General features: G+C 36.8%; 1 protein-coding gene across 2 annotated transcripts in view; it reads right to left on the bottom strand.

Annotated features, from left to right (window-relative positions):
- Positions 1 to 13,463: 13,463 nt before the first annotated feature.
- Positions 13,464 to 20,099, bottom strand: part of Nudcd1 (NudC domain containing 1) — a 62,676-nt gene continuing 56,040 nt past the window's right edge. For both annotated transcript variants that reach the window (XM_047551566.1, XM_047551575.1), the window contains exons 9-10: positions 16,810 to 16,969; positions 13,464 to 14,820 (exon numbers count right to left, since the gene is read on the bottom strand). In XM_047551566.1, coding sequence (XP_047407522.1) covers positions 14,528 to 14,820; positions 16,810 to 16,969 — 453 coding nt within the window. In that variant the 3' untranslated portion in view covers positions 13,464 to 14,527. The remainder of the gene's footprint in view (positions 14,821 to 16,809; positions 16,970 to 20,099) is intronic.

Below are 20,099 nucleotides of genomic sequence, written 5' to 3'. Positions count from 1 at the left end.
GAGATAATATCTAATACTGCCAACTTAAATAACAACCAGAGAAAGATTTTTCAAAGAAGGCTATGTTTTTGGGATTAGAATTGTACAGAATGAGAATACATATACCATAGTAAACTAAGATATTCAAGGAGGTTGTGGCAGGGGAAGTATTTAAAGGCAAAAATGAGAAGAATTACATAAAACATTTTAAAACAATAATCCTGTTGCCAAAAACTTGGTCCTTATTCCCAATGCCAATTCAATAATAAGGACACAGTTTTGAGAAAAAGGAAAAAGAAAGTTTATTGCTTTGAAACACAGGGGACTCTAGTCCCAAAGACTGTGATTCTGCCCATCAGCAGGAACAGGGGGATTTTAAAGGTGCTCTTCAAAGACTACATTCCAGGTGTGCCCTGACAGGTGGTCCTAGGGCACCCTGATAGTGTGTTAACACTCACTTGTTAATTTGGGAGATATTCAGTTCCTAGATCCTCTGGCAGATATCTCCTTCCTGTGGAGCACAGATAACTCAGGGTAATCTTGTTCCTTGCCCTCAGGTTAGGTAAAAGGGAGAGGGAGAAGAGAAAAAGGAAAACTGTCACTTTTAAAAATAAGCCTCAGAGTTGTATTCAAAAGGGCAAGTGGACCACTGCTACAATCTTTGGTGACAAGGATCAGTAAGAAGGGTGGTATGCATCCGAGGTTGAACAGACAGTTGCAGGGTAAATGTCTTTGTACAACAAGGGCATTTGTAAGGTGGTGGTTTTGACAGTCTTTTGGGATAGTTCCTATGACACAAATGTGCACAAGAACCCTTCCTTTAAACCTACTGACTTTATTATTAGGGTTGACACAAGGGATTCTATTTCAATTCTGACAACTTTAATGATATCATTGATTAATATTAGCAATTAAGAATGTTTATCCTATTTCTGCACATGTGGTTATCATTGCTTTGTTTCTACTTGGAACACAAGCAGGAATTCGAAACTGTTTTATCAGTATGCTACCATATTTTTTATAATATTCATACACACTACGCCTTCTATTGGTCAGTGAAATATTCTCAGATATTGATAAAGACTCCTTAGTTGGGCTCCTCAAGCCCTCAAAGCTTCCACATTGGTATCTATCCTTTTCAGGTTTGAATTACCCAATCGTAGCAAAATTTTTTAAGTCTGTTCAGAGTAAACTTCCCACCCTTAATACTTGATCTGATTTCTCATCCTTCACCCTTGTTATCTGATCATCTTCCATTCCAATGTTTCCATCCACTGATCCCCACTGGGTTCCTTGGCTATAAATCCCCGTTTTCTTATCCTTTATTCAGAATCAGGCCCAATTCTATATAACAAGGTCCCTTTTCCTCTACTGGAATAGTTTCTGAGTATATTCTGTTTTTATCACTTTACTCCCCAGCTCTGGTTAACAATATTATCCTAAAGTATGAGTTTAAGAAGATAAATATCTACCAGATACCATTACTACACTAAGTGGTTCAGTCAGGGATTAACCAGGAAACAGCATTTAAAACATTTAATTTAAAGCACAGAGTTGGTTGCATGAGTAATGGAAGAGATGAGAAACCAAATGGGGAATAGTGAGATAAGGCAGAGATTACTGAGGCAGAATTTAGGATTACTATTCCTAGGCCAGAGGCACAAAGACAGGATGTAGAATTATTACAGCTCAGGGGTTGGAGGTACCTGGCAGAAGCTGATATCATACTGCACCTGGTGAGCAGGAACTGGGCTGTGATGCACCACCCAAGGTGGAGAAGATGGAGGGAACATCTCAGCTTCTCCCTTTCCCACACCTCTAATCCCCCACCAGGGTTACTGAGTCCAGATAGAAGCTGGGAACTTGGGAGATGCAGCAGCAAGGAAAAGGTCACAACTGGATCTTAGACCAGAGACACAGGCCTGGCAGAGTGATTCCTTCAGTATCTTTTTTAGTTTGTACAGCACTCAGCAAGGTACTGTCACCATTTTTATAGCTGAGGAAACATGCTCATGGGTTAAGTGACTTGCCTGAAGACACAAGGAGCATAAAGGGCAGATCTAGAAGTTTTACCAAGGTCCATCCTGACCCAAACCCCTGCTGCTTTCTCAGCAGATGTTTCAACACTACAGTGGGGCTTTCCAGCTTATAAATCCTAAAGAACAATTTCAAGGAGAACTAACACTCTTCTGGGGAAAAAAAAAAGGGAGATGATCTAAGTAAGTCACAAAGAGACACTGCCACAAAGCAAGGTTATAGGATTTAGGAACCTGGCTGCAGACTGGGAACCTTTTTGTTAAACAAAACAAAGATCAAGCCTAACTTCTTACATAAATCATTATTGTTCTGCTTAATGGAGCTACCATAAACCTAATAACCTGAAGGATTTGCAAGCATTTAAATGAAAAAGACATTGGCATTTTAGAGGAAAGTAATTGGTCCAGGGAGACAGTTTGGATACAGGGGAGATTTATCCTACGTAGTCAACAACAAGCTCTGTTACCTGGGCAATGTAACACATTAGCAAAGATGAGTTTGTGTGATAAATTGCTGGAAGCAAAACATAGAACCCAAAGGTAAGTAGAAGGGCACAGGAGAAGCAGATTTTATAGAGGATGGTAAGGGTGGAGGAGGGAAAGTGAGCTTTCTTGTAGAAAGAGAGACAAAGGCTACATTGAGAATACTGGATTGCTAGGGAAGTTTTCTGGGTTTGTGCCTAGAAAGATATGACTAATTTGTTGAGTGACAGAAAATTCCTCTTGGTGTATGCTTGCAGAGCATATTCTAATCTCCTTAACCCAAGAGATTAATAAAGCCTTGGATAGTCCATGGTTTGTTATTTTACTTGGAATCAAGTGAGAGTTTTTTAAATTCTTATGATTTTTTTGTACTCTTTGTATTTGTGTTAGCTCTGGAGTTTTTATTGTTTGCTTGTTTGTCTTGTGGAAACAAGCTAGGTTCAAAATTCTTCCATGTGCTTTTTTTTTTTTTTTTTTTTTGCCTCCTAAAGTCAGATAAACAGCCTAATCTCCACTCCACATCTGAGATACTGGAGAGTCTTGCTTCTTTGGTCACGACTGCCAGGAAATGGGCTCATGAACCAAATCAAGATCATTTGAAGGCCATCAGTGGAATTTTTCCAACTTGAGCATAAAGTTATTAGGATATAACACTATAAATTGTTGCCAGTCACATTACCAGCAGATGAAGAAATCCAGGATGGAGCAGGAGAGAATGGGGGTAATACACAAAGATGAAGAGGCAGTAGAGAGGAAATGTGTGCCAATAGTGTTTTAGTTCTGGCTCAATTTCTGAGAACCCAGATAGTTCATGGTTCACACAGTTATATCTTTCTAAGTGCTCTGTCACTTATACCAAAGTACTTGCTTACTATAGTTGATATGGGTGTAATGCCATCAATTCAAATGTAGGTAAAATTTCTTAAACCTTCCTTTTCCAAATCCATCACCCATGGATATCAAAACTACATCATACCCTCCCAAACCTTCACCTTTACCTCCAAAGATGTTAGATGATTCCTAGGAATTTTATGTTATCCCTGCCACTCCAGAGACTGGGACCCAGCCTCCTTGCACATTACCTGTACCATACCATGTATAGAGGACATGCCACCATAAACATCACTCCTCTAAGTTGGCAGGATTTTAGTAAACTGTACTAAGATTTGTTGGCATCCTGTAGCACAGCCATATCCCATAGCTCTTGATCTTTTAGTATCACCTCCTCCCCTCATATTTATGACTGTATAAGTATTGTTCATTGAAAACCTAAGTAGTTTGTTAGGATCGTGTTTCCTCCTCTGTAAGTGAATAGCTTGACCCAATGCTACTCAAAGGAGAAATTAAGGTTGAAATGCTTAACTTCATGCAAGTATCAGCACAGTATGTGAAACATGACTCTTTCTCCATTTTAAAATTTTGTTCAGGGATTCTATATATAATATACTCTCTTACATTTAAATTTAGCATACTCAATATATTTAGCAAACTCTGAATATCTCAACTACTCTTTTGCTATAAAAATCTGTCTCTATCCAAAGTGCATGCTCTCTCTCTCCTCCCTTCTCTCTCTCTCTGACCTCTGTCCTCCAGTTCCTACCTGAATTGGTTGCTCTTTAATCTACTACACAGCTGTCCTCATGAGATACTTCTTACCACTATATTTTTGTGGGGGATGGGTGAAGGGCTGCTGTTTTCAGTATCATGTACTCCCCTCCTTTGGTTTGTATTCTCATTTTGTTGGACGAATCCTTACTATGATAATACTCAACTTTTGAAAATTTTTATCCAGGGAAATGTATTTATTCTGCTGTTACACTAAATTGATGATTTGTTGGATACAAATTTCTAGATAAAAAAATAACTTTATAACAGAATTTTGAACTTACTATGCATTATTTTTTATTTGCCAGAATAATTGAAAAAATATATCTGACATCAGTATGACTCTTATTTGTAAGTGATTTGTGTTTTTTCCCTTTAAAGTTTATAGGCTCAGTATTTAATCTTGATATTGTGTAAGTTCATGACAATATCTGTGTGTGGGTCTTCCCATGTTTACCTTGCTAGACAAGAGGTGGGTCTTCTTAACCTGAAGACTCTCAGCTTCTCAGTTCTGGGAAATTCCTTTCAGAAATTGTTTTGCTAATCTTCTCTACTACCTGAGTTGTTCATTTTTGTTTTAAACAAATGACAGGCTGCCACTTATGATTTTCTCTTATATTGAGAGCCTTCGTTTCTTTTCTGACAAAATCATTCATTCTCCAGGAAAAAAAGAAAACAAATTCAGGAACCTTAGTAAGGAAATTCAGAGTTATGTCCATTACTTCAATGTGAGTCAACAGAGAACTATCTGTGGGCTACAAATCTGCCCAAATTGTGGAATGAGAAATACTTTTCTCAGTAGAGTTAAAATCTTTACCAACTGGTCTTAGTATCAGATAATCCACTTTGGTTTTTTATTAAAAAGGAAGAAGCAGCAGCAACACATTTTATGCTTTGAGAAAATACCGTTCCTGGAGAAATGTGATCTGTGAACAGGGTAGAGGACAGAAAGCAAGCCTATTGGTCCAGTGACCACAGAGACATTCAGTTAATCCCTCTGATTGCAGTCTTGTTCACTTTCCTGCTGATTGAATCTGAACCCAGAGCAGCCATTGGGCTCCACTGCGGTAAACTGGTCGCTCTCTCTTCAGTAGCCTTCTCATGGTATATTACAGCTGTGGTTTTTTCTACTTATTTCATCATCAACCCACTTCTAATTCTATCTCCCACAATCATTTTAAAAAGTGTTTGATCTACTGTCTTATTTTTTTCAGGATCATTTATGGTTCATGAATCTCTCTAGGATTCCTATTTTGATTAAATTCAGAAGTTAGAAGGGGCAAACTCAGCAAGGCAGTACTATTTAAAGGATGCTATTGATTAGCACATTACTTTTTTTGGGTGAAAACAAAATAATGGTATCAACATATAATAGCTTTTACATTTTGTATGTGATTTTGAATATAATTTTTGGAGAGAATCAGGGGACACAATTGTCAAAAGCTTCCCACTGAACAACCTAAAATGTATATGGCAATGCTGAATTTTCTTTTTTATGAAAAGCAACATTTCTGACCTAATCCATTGTATTTGGTACTTGATGACCAGGGACTGATTGGAGTTTCTAATTCCACATCAGTCTGAAAGTTCTAATGGCTTGCTTTTGGACTGCTGTCAGATCTAGGATCAATACTTGTTAACACCCCAGTGAGTGCATTTGCTGAGGAACAGATGGCTCACACCACTCCTTTCTCTAACTCTCTACAATGAGTCAATCCTTATGAGTCATCATCTCAAAGTCCTACCAGGAATGCAGAGGAAGGACTGGCCAAACCCCTACTAGAGTTCACTTATTTAAAAAAAAAATCTGTCACTGCAACTGTCCCCACTGTAGGTAGACTTGGCAAATAGGTCAACAGGTTTTCCTGCTGCATCAGTGACTCACAGACACGGGTAGATCTGGGAGCTTAGCTGGCTGCTATCTTTGTAAAACAAGGTCTTTGGGTAAGTAAACAAGTGCTTTTAGGCCAGCATTCAACAAAGTTTGAAGTAATGCTTTAAGAAGAATACATCAAGGGAGATTATTAAGAGAGAGAGAGAGAGAGACAGAGACAGAGAGAGAGAGACAGAGACAGAGAGAGAGACAGGACTTGAAGAAGGTTCAAAAAACTATGCGAGGGCATTGCCTGAAGGAAGGTTGTTCATGAGCAGCTGAATGGCAGCTTTCCTTTTCATTGCACCAAGCTGTAATAACCTTTTCAGGCCTAATTAGGAATTATCACACAGTTGAGATCAGTCACTCCCTCTGATCAGAAGGGAAATCATAAAAAAACATTCATTTGGAAGGAATTCAAAATAGTGCTGTGGAAATCATGGTGGAAATTATCCTGACCATCCTGCTAAGCACAGGATGAAATTATGAGCTTCTAAACTCATACATCAAGTTTGATCTCATTTATTTATTTTTTGCTTTGGCTCTCCTGGGGATTAAACCCAGGGGCACTCTACTACCGAACTACATGTCCAGTTCATTTTTTGTTTGGAGACAGGGACTTGGAAAGTTGCCATGGCTGGCCTCCTTCCTCAGCCTCCCAAGTAGCTGGGATTACAGATGTGTGCCAGCCTGTGATCTAAATATCTTTAATTACTTATTGTCCCAAAGCCTTTGTCTCTGAAGATATTGAATAATGACAACTGGAGTGAATATTAAGCAAGCAGAAAACACAATATCGTATATGTTCCAAGTCTCTAGAATATCAATGCTTAAGGCACAAATGTATTTCTTAATCATTACTAGAGAACTGACACATATGTGTTAAGTCATTATCACTGAAATCATCAAAATATGGATACAGGCTTAGTGGTAGAGGGCTTGCTTTCCATGCACAAGCCCCTTGGTTCATTCCCAGGACTGAAAACAAAAAAACAAAACAAAACCAAGTCAGTTACTACAAAGTAAGATCTAAAAGCAAGTACAAAGCAAAATCTAAAAGTGGTTAAGAACAGAACAGAGTACAGACTGGCTTGGTCCAAATCCAGGCTCTACTACATACTGGCTATGTAACTCAGATTATTTAACTTCTCTGTGTCCCAGTCTCCTTTTCTGGAAAATAACAGGATTGAAATAGGAATTAATATGTAAAGTGGTAGAAGAGGGGCTGGTACACTGTGGGTGCTCTGTATTAGTTGTACTTGTTATAAGAAATGGAATTTTAAAATGCTTACAGCTTCTATGGACTTGAAGACAAAGATGTTGACTAGTCATATAGATATAAATGTATGAATTTAAGATGGTATTAGTCTACTTTTGTTTCAAGATCCCAAAGGTTTTTGCATTTGTTTTTGAAAGAAGAATTCTCTGTCCTTAACTTCAAGAGATTTTTTTCCCAAATTTAAAAGGTTGAATTTTTCAACACAGAATGAATGACTCAGATTATAGATATATTATAGATAAAAGGCATCTACAAACTTTTCCGATTACAGATGTATCAGAAATCTGTACTGTATTTCCTTTTTCCCTTGTCCTCTTTATATTGTCTGTTCTCTTTTTGACTACCAATGCTATTACTCCAGCCCAGTGCCTCAGGTGTTTTGCAAGGACTCTCTCACAGCCCTCACACTGATTTCATGCCTCCTGTTTCTGTTGTCCCTAGCCTTTCACAGAACAGAATATTTTCTCCCCTACCACTTTTTCTTTCCCTTTTGTTCTGGTGCTGGGGATGGAACCCAGGGCCCCACACATGCTAGGTAAGTGCTCCCACACTGAGCTCCACACCCAGGAGAAACCTTACAAGTATCACTTTATTCTTACTACTTCCCAGCCCCAAATTTCCTACAGTTCTGTCTTTGAAATAAGCTCTGAGATCTTTAACTGGAGACTTCCAGCCTTACCTGATCTGATGGTAACCTAATGTCCCTACCTTATTTTTCCCTATTTCCACATATACCCCCAATACTCAATCATAGCAGTTTTCAACCAGGAATGATTGTGCTCCCCAGGGCACATACGGCAAGATTTGAGACAGGGTTGTTGAAATTGAGGGACCATGCCACTGATGTCTGGTAGGCAGAGGCCAGGATATTGCTAAAAATTCTACAATTTCCAGGTAGTCCTTTCATTGCCAGGAATTAGCCAGCCCAAAATGTCAATACTGCTGAGGCCGAGAAATTGTTGTCCCAGCTAAGGCAGTGGCTGCTTCAATCACCTGCTTTACCATCCTGCTTCTAGGCTTTATTTTCCCATTAGCACTCCTCTTGCCTGAAATTCATATATTCTTCAACACTACTTTATCATTAACCTACTGTGAAACACTTACTGGCATCTATTATGAGGCAGTCCCTGCAGGTATAAAGATGAATAAGCCATTTCTTACACTGAGGAGGCTCAGAATCTCACAAAGCCTACAACTCCTTTGTATTTGCCCATCCAAGTCGTACCTCTTTTCAGGATGTATACAGAAATACCAGTAATAGCAGCTATCATTGTTGACTATGCCAAACATTCTTTCATGTATGAACTTATTTCTTACAATAGACCTGTATGGTAAGTATAATCATTACCACCACCACCCTTTTACAGATTTGAACCAAAGCAGTCTGGTTGTAGTAGTCAGATGCTCATTTGCCACATCACAACCTTCTGCTGCTGTCACTAATGCTTATTTACTTAGCTGCTTCATCCTGCCTCCTCCTACCCATGAATTAAGCTTTCTGCCTTTGACAATTGCCCATTGGAAAACCAGTCACACAATATACCTTACTCCCATATGGCAGCACCCTGCAGTTGCCCTGGGATGGCTTCATTGCCACACACCCTGGTGGTCTCTGGAGAACCTCTGGCTTCCAATCTCATCTACTCTCATCCTCAACACTGGTGCTGCAGATGTGAAGAGAACACATTTCCGTACCTCTCAGGCACTGGGAGCTCACCTGAGTCCTGCCACTTTTCCTCATTGCTGTCTCACTATCAAACTTCCTGCCCATACTGGCCCTTCCCCTGCTCCTGCAGCACTGGGTAGGTGGAAAAACCTACTGACTAAAATAGATATCCAGCTAGGAAATAAATGCAGTCACCCCTTCTTCAACCCCCCACACTTCATAACGAACTGGTAAACTGATCAGGTACTCCCTCTCTCACTCTTGCCAAATTTGTCTCCATCTCAGTCCTCTAAAATCACTTGTAGTAGTACGAGTGACTGGTGGTAAGAAAGGTTCTGCTGCATGCTGACCTCTTGGCAAGCCCTGGTATCCACAACAGGTGGTTCTCCAAGCCGATAAGGTAGCACACTTAGCAAACTTTGTTCTCATCCTGGGGGTTTTAATCAATTATGGGAGGAGAAATCTCATTTAATACCCAATATTGTGCTATCACAATTAATTTTTCATCAAACAGCTACATATTCTTTATGACATTATACACTCTTTTGAGGAAAGTAGCATGTTTAAAAATTAGGAACTCATAACAATCTTCAAAATAGCTCTGAGGAATATATCATTGTCCCCATTTTACTATAGGTATTTGAGAAAATCTGTTCCTTTTATAAAAAAATCATGTTCATGTTACAAAACAAAACTCCTGGAAGATCTGTTGACATCTTGATCATCCTCAATATGTAGCAAAGTAACACAAAAGCATATACGTGCTATATATGTTATCAATTAACAAATGTACCTGAAGCTCACTTAAATTTAGTAACAGCCACTGTCTTTGGAGACTATTTTAATTCTTTGCCCACATGTAATATAATGGTAAACAGCTCTCTTCCAGCATACTCTCTCCCCTCACACATATACCCACACACATGTGCAAATGTAAATTTCAGTTTGGTCCCACACAGTGGAAAAGTAAACAAAGCAGACTAGGTTAATTATGTGACATGTCCTTGTTGATCCCAGCTTCTTCTTTCAAACTGCTTTTTCCCATGCTATGCTCAGATGTCAAGTATCATCACCTACCTTCAGTTACAGGAGTATTAGCTTGTCACAGTTGTTTGCCATGTGCTATTGATAAACTGTCAACAGAGGTAAAAACAGGTAAATTTTGTCTTTTATGTATTAAGATGGTCCTAATACACCAGTAGTCAAATGAATTTTTGTTATTTTTCCATTAATTGTATCTTAACTCTCTTCTGGCAGGTGTATGGCAGATGAGTATCTGGGTAAAGGGAGGAAACTTTGCCTAGGCAGTGACTGCCAGAGGCAGAGGGAGGAGAAGGAAGGGGGAGAGGGGAAAGTTGTAATATAAAATGCATGTGATTTTTCCCTACACATCAATTCTAGCACTACTGTTAAAACTTTTGAGACATAAGGAACACTGAAATAAATGGGTTGAATGAGCTGTTACAAATGCTAGTTAGAAAGAACCAGGTCCTGGCACGAGTAGTTTACATTGAGAGATGCGAGGACAGCCCTTCAGACACAATTGTTGCTTCCAGATTGTTTGAGATTCCAAGCAAGATGTGTTGAGGTCAGGGACTTGAGATGAGATTTAAGGTTCTAACATACATTCAAAGATGTAAAATTTTTTTTTGTTTGTTCTTGGCTCCCTGCTTATTAACAGGTTAACCTCTGATCCTTGTAATTAAATGTAGACCATCTCAGAATTTTTCTTGGGGTTAGAGTCCATAGGTTGAGGGCTCAGTCCTACAAGACTGCCCCAGGCTTCCAATGCCAATTGCAATCCCCAGGTTATTTCACCTCTCCGACCTATTGGCTATGAATCAGTTCCCATCATCCCCTCAAGTTTCATTAATTCGCTGGATGGACCAGTTCACAGGACTCAGGAAAAATGTATGTTTACTAGTTTATTGCAAAGGGTATTTTAAAGGATATAAATAAAGCTCCAGATAAAGAGAAACACAGGGTGAGTGAAGTCTGGAAAGGTTCCTAGTATAGGAATTTCTGTACCCATGGAGTTGGGATGAACTACTCTCTCTGCATGTAAAGGTTTTGTTTACTTTCCTGGAAACTCTCATGTGTTGGGCTATCTGAAAGATCTCCAGATTTGTCCATGTGGGGTTTTAGGGAGGCTTCATTACATAGGCATGACTAAATCACTGGTCACTCGTGATCTACTCAAACTTTAATTCTTTGGAGGTTGGAGTTGAAAGTCCCAATGCTCTTCTGACCATGGCTTTACCCTCCCAGTGACCAACCACCCGTCCTGAAGCTACCTAGGGGTGGTCACCCCTCACTCAACTCATTAGTATATAAAAGATGTTTATCATTTTGGAGATTCCAAGGATTTTAGGAGTTGTGTGTCAGGCAAAGGCACAGAAGACCAAATATATATTTCCCAGTATCACAATACTTCAAATGCACAGTTTATCATATGCTGTATTGGTCAATTCACACTCAGACACTGCAAAAGTAAAAAAGACTTTATTTGAGGATGGGGAGTCTTTGAAGAATTGTAATTTGGAATAACAGATTCAGACGCTGTGAATCAGTGTTCCAATGAAAGCAGGAAAAGTGGGAGCTAATATGGGTTACTAAGTGTTGAGAAAAAACAGGGACATGACTGATAGAAGATAGAGAAAATATAAACAGAATGGAAATGTCCACAAAACCAAAAGTCCTATGATCCCTTGAAATGCATCTTGACTCCCTATGCACAATGTAACTGTCCAGTGGTTCCAGATGCCTGTGGTCAAAGGGTGACAGAGGCCACAGTTCACATTTCAGGCAGCAATTGAAATCGTGAATAAACCCTGTTTTTTTTTAGGGGGGGGTGGGGATTGCACTCTACCAATTGAGCTACACCCCCCACCCCTAAACACTGTTTATTAAATGCCCTTCTGACTTCGTTCTGTAAAAATCTTTCATTGTTTCTTTCACTGAAATTTTCCTTTTATTCTCAGCTAATTCCTCAATAATGCTGTTAAAGTAATGCCTAAATTTTTAAAAAGACTTTATCAAAATTTTCTATTACTATATCTGTATTATTTCATTATATTTGGTTTTATTAATAACTTTTCTAGTAATAAATAGCATTTCAGTGTACATTTCCTGTATTTGGGGGCAGTGACATCCATTTCTCTTTATTTCAGAAGCTAGACCATAATTTCTAATTCCATTTGTGTGTTACTAACTCCACTCTTGGCACCAGGTATGGAGAGCATTACTTAAGGATAAGCCAGTGGGTATTTTTCAAATGCAAAATATCTATCATGATAGTTGGCTCATAAATGGGAACTTGACCCATTAAGAACCAATCATTCACAAGGAGTTTTGCTGTGATTTCTGGGACAAAGGTTTCCTATTAGATATAAGAATGAAGGGAAATAACAACTGTATTTCTCACTACAGTAAGAACAAACTGAGGTATGGAGCTAGGTGGTTGTGAGTGAAAATAGACCATCATCTAGTCCTACCTATCAATGATTAAACCCAAAGCTATTATTGGACCTTTAGCAACATGAACCACTAAGTTCTCTTTTTTACCTAAGTCAATTCAGGTCTGTTTTCCTATTATTTGTGCTCAGAAGAGGCCTAATTTCATAGTGGGGGGTGGGGCGGAATATATATATATATATATATATTATATATATATTTTTATATATATTATATATGTAGTATATAGTATATATATATATATATAGTTATATATATATAACTATCCATAATGAGACTTTATCTAGATTTTTACATTTGAGTTTATGGATTAGATTATTTAACTAACATTTTTATCAAAATACGGGCTTAATAATTTATTTACAACTGCTTTTTAAAGGGGAAACATTACTTTCATTCCAAAATAGTTTAGTGACTCTTCAAAACTATATTTATGAAAAGAAACTTAAAAGCAATTTCTTTGGTACCAGGAAGAGAAAAGTAAATTTATGTGATCTCTCAATCTAGAAACATATTTTGTGTCTTTGACATTCTCCACATACCCAAGACACAAATCTTTTATTCTAAATGGGGGAAAATCGGTAATATATTTTAAACCCCATTTAAATTTCTCTCTAGGAAACTGCATTCTCAGATGGAATTTAGAACAGGTAAGCAAGCCTCATCTTTTCAATTCTCTTCTAAAATCCAGTTCAGTCAAATACTTGCCCAGATCAACAAAAGATATGTTAGGAACAGCTATTTTCTATCTTATCTCTTTTTATCTTAATTTTCTGCTTCTTAGAGTAAAGTCTTATATAATACATACCTCAAAATAGTATTAAGAAAAATTCCAGATAAATACAAACTAAAAGAACCCAGGGAGCCAGCCATGGTGGCAAATGCCTGTAATACCAGTGACTCAGGAGGTTGAGGCAGGAGGATCCCAAGTTCAAAGCCAGCCTCAGCAATTTAGTGAGGTCTTAAGCCACTCAGTGAGATCCTGCCTCTAAATAAAATACAAAAAAGGGCTGGGGGTGTAACTCAGTAGTTAAGCAACCCTGAATTCAATCCCGGTACCCCTCCCCGCCAAAAAAAAGAAAAAAAAAAAAGAAAGAAACCTGGGGAAATAAAGTAAGTATGAAAAACTAAAACTCCTGGTGAAAAAAAATTAATGTATAAACAGGATTATTTTGTTTAAGCTCTTAGAAAAATAATGACAATATATTCTTATTATTTTTTCTAATAATAATGAGAATTTATCATCCTTATTGTATGGCAGACTACTACATTAACGGCTCCAAAGAATCATACTTCCTGCTATCTAAATCCTTGTGTAATCCTCTCTGACACCGATTCTAGACTTGGCCATGAGGCTTGCAAATATGATGGGAGAATAGGCTTGGTAATCTCTTCCTACTGGAGCTTGCCCTCTCCAAATATCTGCTCTGTGATGGGATGAAGCCCACTGCAGCATACTGAAAGTTGGGAGGCAGAGAACAGCCAGTTGACACAGAACAGTGAAAAGTCACAAATCTTACTTTAAATCACTGGGTTTTAGGGTGGTTTCTTATGCAACAATGGATAACGTGGAAACCTTATCTGTGTGGCAGAGCAAAATAATTAAAAATTAAATAGTTATGCTTAATCTGAAAGACAACCAAGATCTCTGAGCAAACTTTAAGACTAGTAGACCTGCTATACTTTCATAAATTCTGCTTTGTGTAGACTAAGATATTTAGTCCCTTTAAATAAGTATTTATGATACTCAACATTTCAACTGTTAACCTATACATTCTATAGACTGTACCACCCTAATCAATGAAAACTACATGATATATATTTTTATTTTAAACACTTAACTGTACATGTTTCATTTATAAAAGATGAGATTCTAGCTTGTTTTTTTTAAATTATACTTCCAATATTGTATATTTTTTACAGAAGCCAATGTTTTCTAAATCTGCAGCTTCATTTCATAGCTTTTACAGTATCATAATCTTAAATACATTTCTAATATCCTTTAAAATATAAAAAACCCATATGAGATATTTTTAACATGTTAAAACTTAACAGGTTATGGTATACCTGCTGAGTCCTTTAGCCACTGTTGAATACTTTTCCAGTACAGAGAAGTCAACATGTTGGAGAAATTAATTCTCTGTATTTACTTTTATTAAAAAGAGGTTTTTGGTAGTAAGAACAAATAATCTCTCATTTGTTGCCTGAAAGCCTAAAATAGGATCATTGGTTTCTAGGCTAGCTACTTGCTGCTTAGCAACCTGCCCCACATGCCTGCCTTCCTTTCTGTTGTAAAGCACAGTGGACATGGGAGTAGGCTGACGATAGATGAACACTCGACGAAGGCACTCACAGAGGGCTGCATAGGAATAATTTGGAGCACAGGCAAAAAATTTTTTGTCTCTTTTTGATGCTTGGACATAACCTGCCAAGAATATAAGACAAACAGTAAATAACAACAACAAAAAAAACCTATGTTAAACAGAAGGGAGAAAATAATGATTTAACATTAAATATTTTGTAACTTCTATTACAAATTAAGATGCCTAAGTAAAATATATACCATAAATAGTCAAATGGATTCAGAACCATTAGCAATTACCCACAGGTTCTCCCAACCAGGGCAAAAATACAACGTTAATTCCTAAGGAACAAAATAGGAATTCATCTCTTCAAGAACAGCACAATATAATTCCATTTAATTTCCATGAATAATTAAAACACACATTTGAAATCTGACACATTAACAAGCCAAAAGATCTTTAAATGCCAATTTAGTATGTAGGTGGATGAATAACGAATATAGCATCAGAGTCATATTTTTCTCTTATCCACTGGGAAAAATGTTTATAGAATAACACCATGAAGTTACTTTAAGGAGGCGGTTCGTAATGCATCCCTGAAGGTACTAATATTCACGATGCATTCTCCCATCATCCCTACAATGTTTGAGGTATTTTTGTACACTAATACCAAAATTATAACAGTACGTTGTTGTATTTCAGAAGCAGAACTTAGAGACTACTCAAGTTAAAAACAAGTATCTATTAAAACACTTAATTAGGATATCTTTGAAAATTGAAAAAATATTAATCTTGTCAAATCATGTACATGTTTAAAAAATATCTCTTCATATTAAAAGGATATTTATGTCCTGAAAGATAAGCTAGAATTTTCAGATTGATACGTGGTTAATAAATTTATAACGTGCAATAAAAAATGCAACACTAATGAAAACAGACTCTTAACAAAAAATAAAAGAGCAAAAGCTATGGGGCACAGGAAGATCAATACTGTTTTTGTAAGGTTTGAAGAAGAAAAAGTGAAGAGGACATAGATTCCTATGAGTAGTTTAGAATTAGCTGTCCAGACTAACTTTGACAGAATTAATAATGTAGATAACATCTCAAGAGTACATATCTAATGTAAAGTTCATTTAATTGAGACTTAAGCATAGTAGATTTCCTCTATAATAAAGGGTTTGGGCATACAAATGGAGGATCTGAGCATCTAAAACATGACAGAACTCTCCTCTTATTGAAAAAGGAGATTTTTTTTAAAAATAGGAATTACAGCAGAGAGGCTAAAAATTATATAGCTAAGGTTATCAAACTGAATTTCAGGTCATAAAAATCTATTTGGAATCTGAATTAACCAGTTTAGTAGACTACGTTATTAACTATATAAAGGATAACCGGCAAATCTCTACAGTTAGGGTTGTGCATATTTAGCCATTAAAATGAATAAATTTACTTCCTGCTGCCAGCTTAAAACAACCTTTCAATAAAGTAATGATGGCTAACTGACATAAAAAATTTCTCCCTACACAATAGTTCCTAATGTATTTTTAACATAAAATTAATGATTGCATAATCCTATGCAGTTTAAAAAATTTTAAGCCTTAGTTTTGAAACCAGTATTTTCCCTTTTATCCTAACAAATAAATTTAATTTCTGCTTAATGTCATCTTCTGTGTTTCCATTATAATGGCTCTTTTGCACATAAGTTCAACAAAACATACTGCCTAATGTACATTACTTTAGAGCAATACTATGACACTTTTGAAGATTACTATGAAGAAACCCAAATACAAGTTCCCTTATTCATATTATAATACTGCATAGCTTAAAGAATTAAAATAAGCAAACGACTGATTAGAATGATTCAACTGATGAGATAACCATTTTCATTTCTATTCTGTGTTAATCTTCTGTACAAGCATAAGAAAAGATTAGCCCTGTTCCAATAGCATTAACCCTCATCAACTATAACATAAGCAATATAAGCAACCAATCATACCACAAATCAATCTAAATGTAATTAGGACAGTTCAATTAAAAAAAAAGGGAAATGAACTTAATGATGACTAATTTTTGGTATAATGGAAAATGCTGTTAAAGAGCTTGCTTTATACCTAGAGCATTGAAAGTTGCAATGTGCTCCCACATGTCATCTTGTTTGCTGGAGTGTGGTTGCCAGAGTAGGGCATCAACATCATGACGCAAACAGAAGCAGGGCATTTCCTTAGGATCTACTATAACAGAGAAAAGGTACTGGTTGCTTCCAAGATTTACCTAAAGTGACAAAAAAAAAAACTTATTCAATAATAAATTATTAATATTGACAAAACCTAATATTGACAAAAACTTTCGTAAAAAGACTCCTTGTAACTGTCCTGAAAGAAATGAGCTACTATTACACTCATTTCAAAGCTGAGGGAAGTGGCGCACAGGGCATTTAATTTGCCCAAGGTCATTCTGATAATGGCTTGTGAAGATGAAATTTGGACCTATAGTTTATGACCCTAAACATTGCTATATAACTACCTCTTAACTGTTGATAGCTAAAGTATGACATAAAATGCCAATTTAATAAAGCATAGAATACAAACATGAAATTTACTAATGCTAACTTGTAATAATTATCAAGAACAATGAGTTACTAGAATTTATGAGTGTATTCTATATGCCAAGCATGCCATAAATATTAAATCTTCTCAACATGTCATGAAGTTATTATTATCCTCATTTAATAGATGAAAGAATAATATTGGAGTGCTTAAGAAACTTGTTCTAGACTACACAGAAAAATCACAAAACTGGGATTTCAAACTCAGATCTGTTTATAAATTATTTACTTGAGTATATTGCCTAATCATGGTATTAAGTCTATATTATTTATTATGCCAATAATTGTTATTGCAATACTGATGACTAAAGGAACTGATTTTAATACAAAATTGTCAAATTGAGACTCATAAAAGGATTTGACCTTCAGGAATCTCACTCTCTTAATGGAGACAGGCTGGCACACAAGAGAACACAGATAATTTCTTCTCTACCTTTGCTCCTGATAATAAGTGGAAAAGTAAGGTTTATTTTCAAAATTACCACTAGCTAATTGCCCTTTTATGACAGACTCAATGGAGCCAACACTGCTTTAGCTCTCTTCCCTGCACCTCCACACTCATTCTTGTTTCCCAAGGGCTTTCACAGAAGGAAATAATAACAACAATAATAATAATAATAATAATAGTAAAACTACAAGTTGAGATATTTTCATAAAGGTGTATTTATTTTCATAAGCCAAATGAGTATTAACTGTATGAAGCACATAACTGAATGATATCTGAATGATATGATTCCCATATTTGACTGGACAGCAGTGATAAAAGAACAAAGGACCCTGAGCAATCAAGTGAAAGGTTAACCACCAAGGGAGATCAACTATAGAAAATAAGATGAGGATGATAAAGGTCTCTTATTATGAGCCCTTTACTCTGACTGATGCTCCTTTTCTTCTGTTCCCACTTAACTTCATTTCTGTGAGTATGTCAAACAAGTGTTAATCACAAAGTCAGCAATTTCACAGTTTGCCTCTACCATACCTTTGACAAGGTATTCTGACCAGATTCGTCTTGCTGCCTCCCCCTTTTTTTGATGGATTTCTATTTATCCCTTAAGATGCAGTTCAACCATCAGCTGTTCTCAGAATTGTCATAGGTTGTATGAACTGCATGAACTCTGAAAACTGCCAGCTGCATTTTTCTTATCCCCAATTATTTATCATATTGTATTAATTATTACTATGCATATATTATCATCTGTGGATTGGATTTTATCACCCAAAGATATCCCACTTCTTAATTCCCTGGAAACTCTGAGTAAGTTTCCTTGCAAGGCAAAATGGACTCTCTAGTTGTGATTAAACTTAGAATTTTTGAATGGAGAGATTATTCTGGATGATATGGGTGGGCGCAATGTATTACCAAGACTTATAAGAGGAGGGAGAAGGATCACTGATCAACAGACATTGGGACAACAAAAGCAAACAAAAGCGAAGAGATTGGAAGATGGAGGTTGGGGCCACAAGCCAGGTAAGGCAGGCAGCATCTAGAAGTTAGAAAAGGCAAGGAAATGAATTCTTCCCATATCTTCCAAACGGCATGTGGTCCTGAAAACTGATTTTAGAACTTCTGACATCTGGAATTGTAAGAGAATAAATTTATGCTGTTTTTAGACATTAAACTTGTGACAATTCATTACACCAACGACATCAACCTAACACCCATTTTACAAGACTAAATATCTTTTTTTATGTGTGGTGGGGTACTGATTGAACTCAGGGTCTTATGTAACCTAAGCAAGTGCTTTACCACTGGGCTTAACCCTAGTCCTTTTTAAAATTTTATTTTGAGACAGGTTCCCATTTGAGTTTGGCCTCAAACTGGCCAGTTTGAGACTGGCCTCAAACTTGGCCACCCTCTTGACTCAACTTCATAGCAGATGGAATTACAGGCATGTACACTGCACCCAGCTATAAGACTAAATAACGCTGACAACCAGAAGTCTATCTTCTTGTCTCTATATTCTGAATATTTTTTGAATGAATGTTATGTATTCTTTAAGGGAAAATCCTTAGGATTAGGTTCTTAAAGAACTTACTCACTGGAGGATTACTAGGGTTTAGGAGCTTGTAGACTTCTTCCCCAGCTCCTCCAGTACTGTGGATTAGGCCCAGGGGAGATCTACCACTAAACTACATTCCCAGCCCTTTTTTAATTTTTTTGAGACAGTATCTTGCCAAATTGTCGATGTTGGCCTTGAACTTGCAATTCTCCTGTCTTAGTCTCCTGAGCCCTGGGATTATAGGCACCTGGCTAGGAGTTTCCAGATTTAACCAAGTACACAGTTCTGAGTGCTTTCTGGGTCTTGCCTCTAGAAATCTTTCCTCAATCTTTCCTCTTGGCTTTCCAAAGTTTAAAGAAAAATATCCAAACTTGAACGACATTTTGAAAATTTCTCAAAATCTGGTCCCAATATGCCCTTCCAATATTGGCTCCTACTACTCTCAAAACATGCAGCACAACTGGATCACAATTTACAAACTGTTTCTGCTACATTCCCCCTTCTTTAAGCATATTTTCTCTACTTGTGGTATGTTCTGCCCATTGTCCTTATATGCCATGTATGAATAGCATTTTTTCCTCAAAGAATGTTTTACAAAGAAATGTTAATACAAAGAAATAACACATCCTATTTATACCTTTCCAAATGAACTTATCTCTTTATTCTGTTCATATATTCTTTGAGGGTGTTAACTATAACCTTGGGTAGTGATAGTTAAGAAATGATTTATTTTCTTATAAGTTCAGTAATAACAGTACTTCTTGCACCATTGTTACAAGCAAACAACATATTTCAA

This window comes from Sciurus carolinensis, chromosome 1 (assembly GCF_902686445.1).
Source record: "Sciurus carolinensis chromosome 1, mSciCar1.2, whole genome shotgun sequence".
Taxonomy (NCBI): domain Eukaryota; kingdom Metazoa; phylum Chordata; class Mammalia; order Rodentia; family Sciuridae; genus Sciurus; species Sciurus carolinensis.
This window is presented reverse-complemented; position numbering and strand designations above follow the sequence as displayed.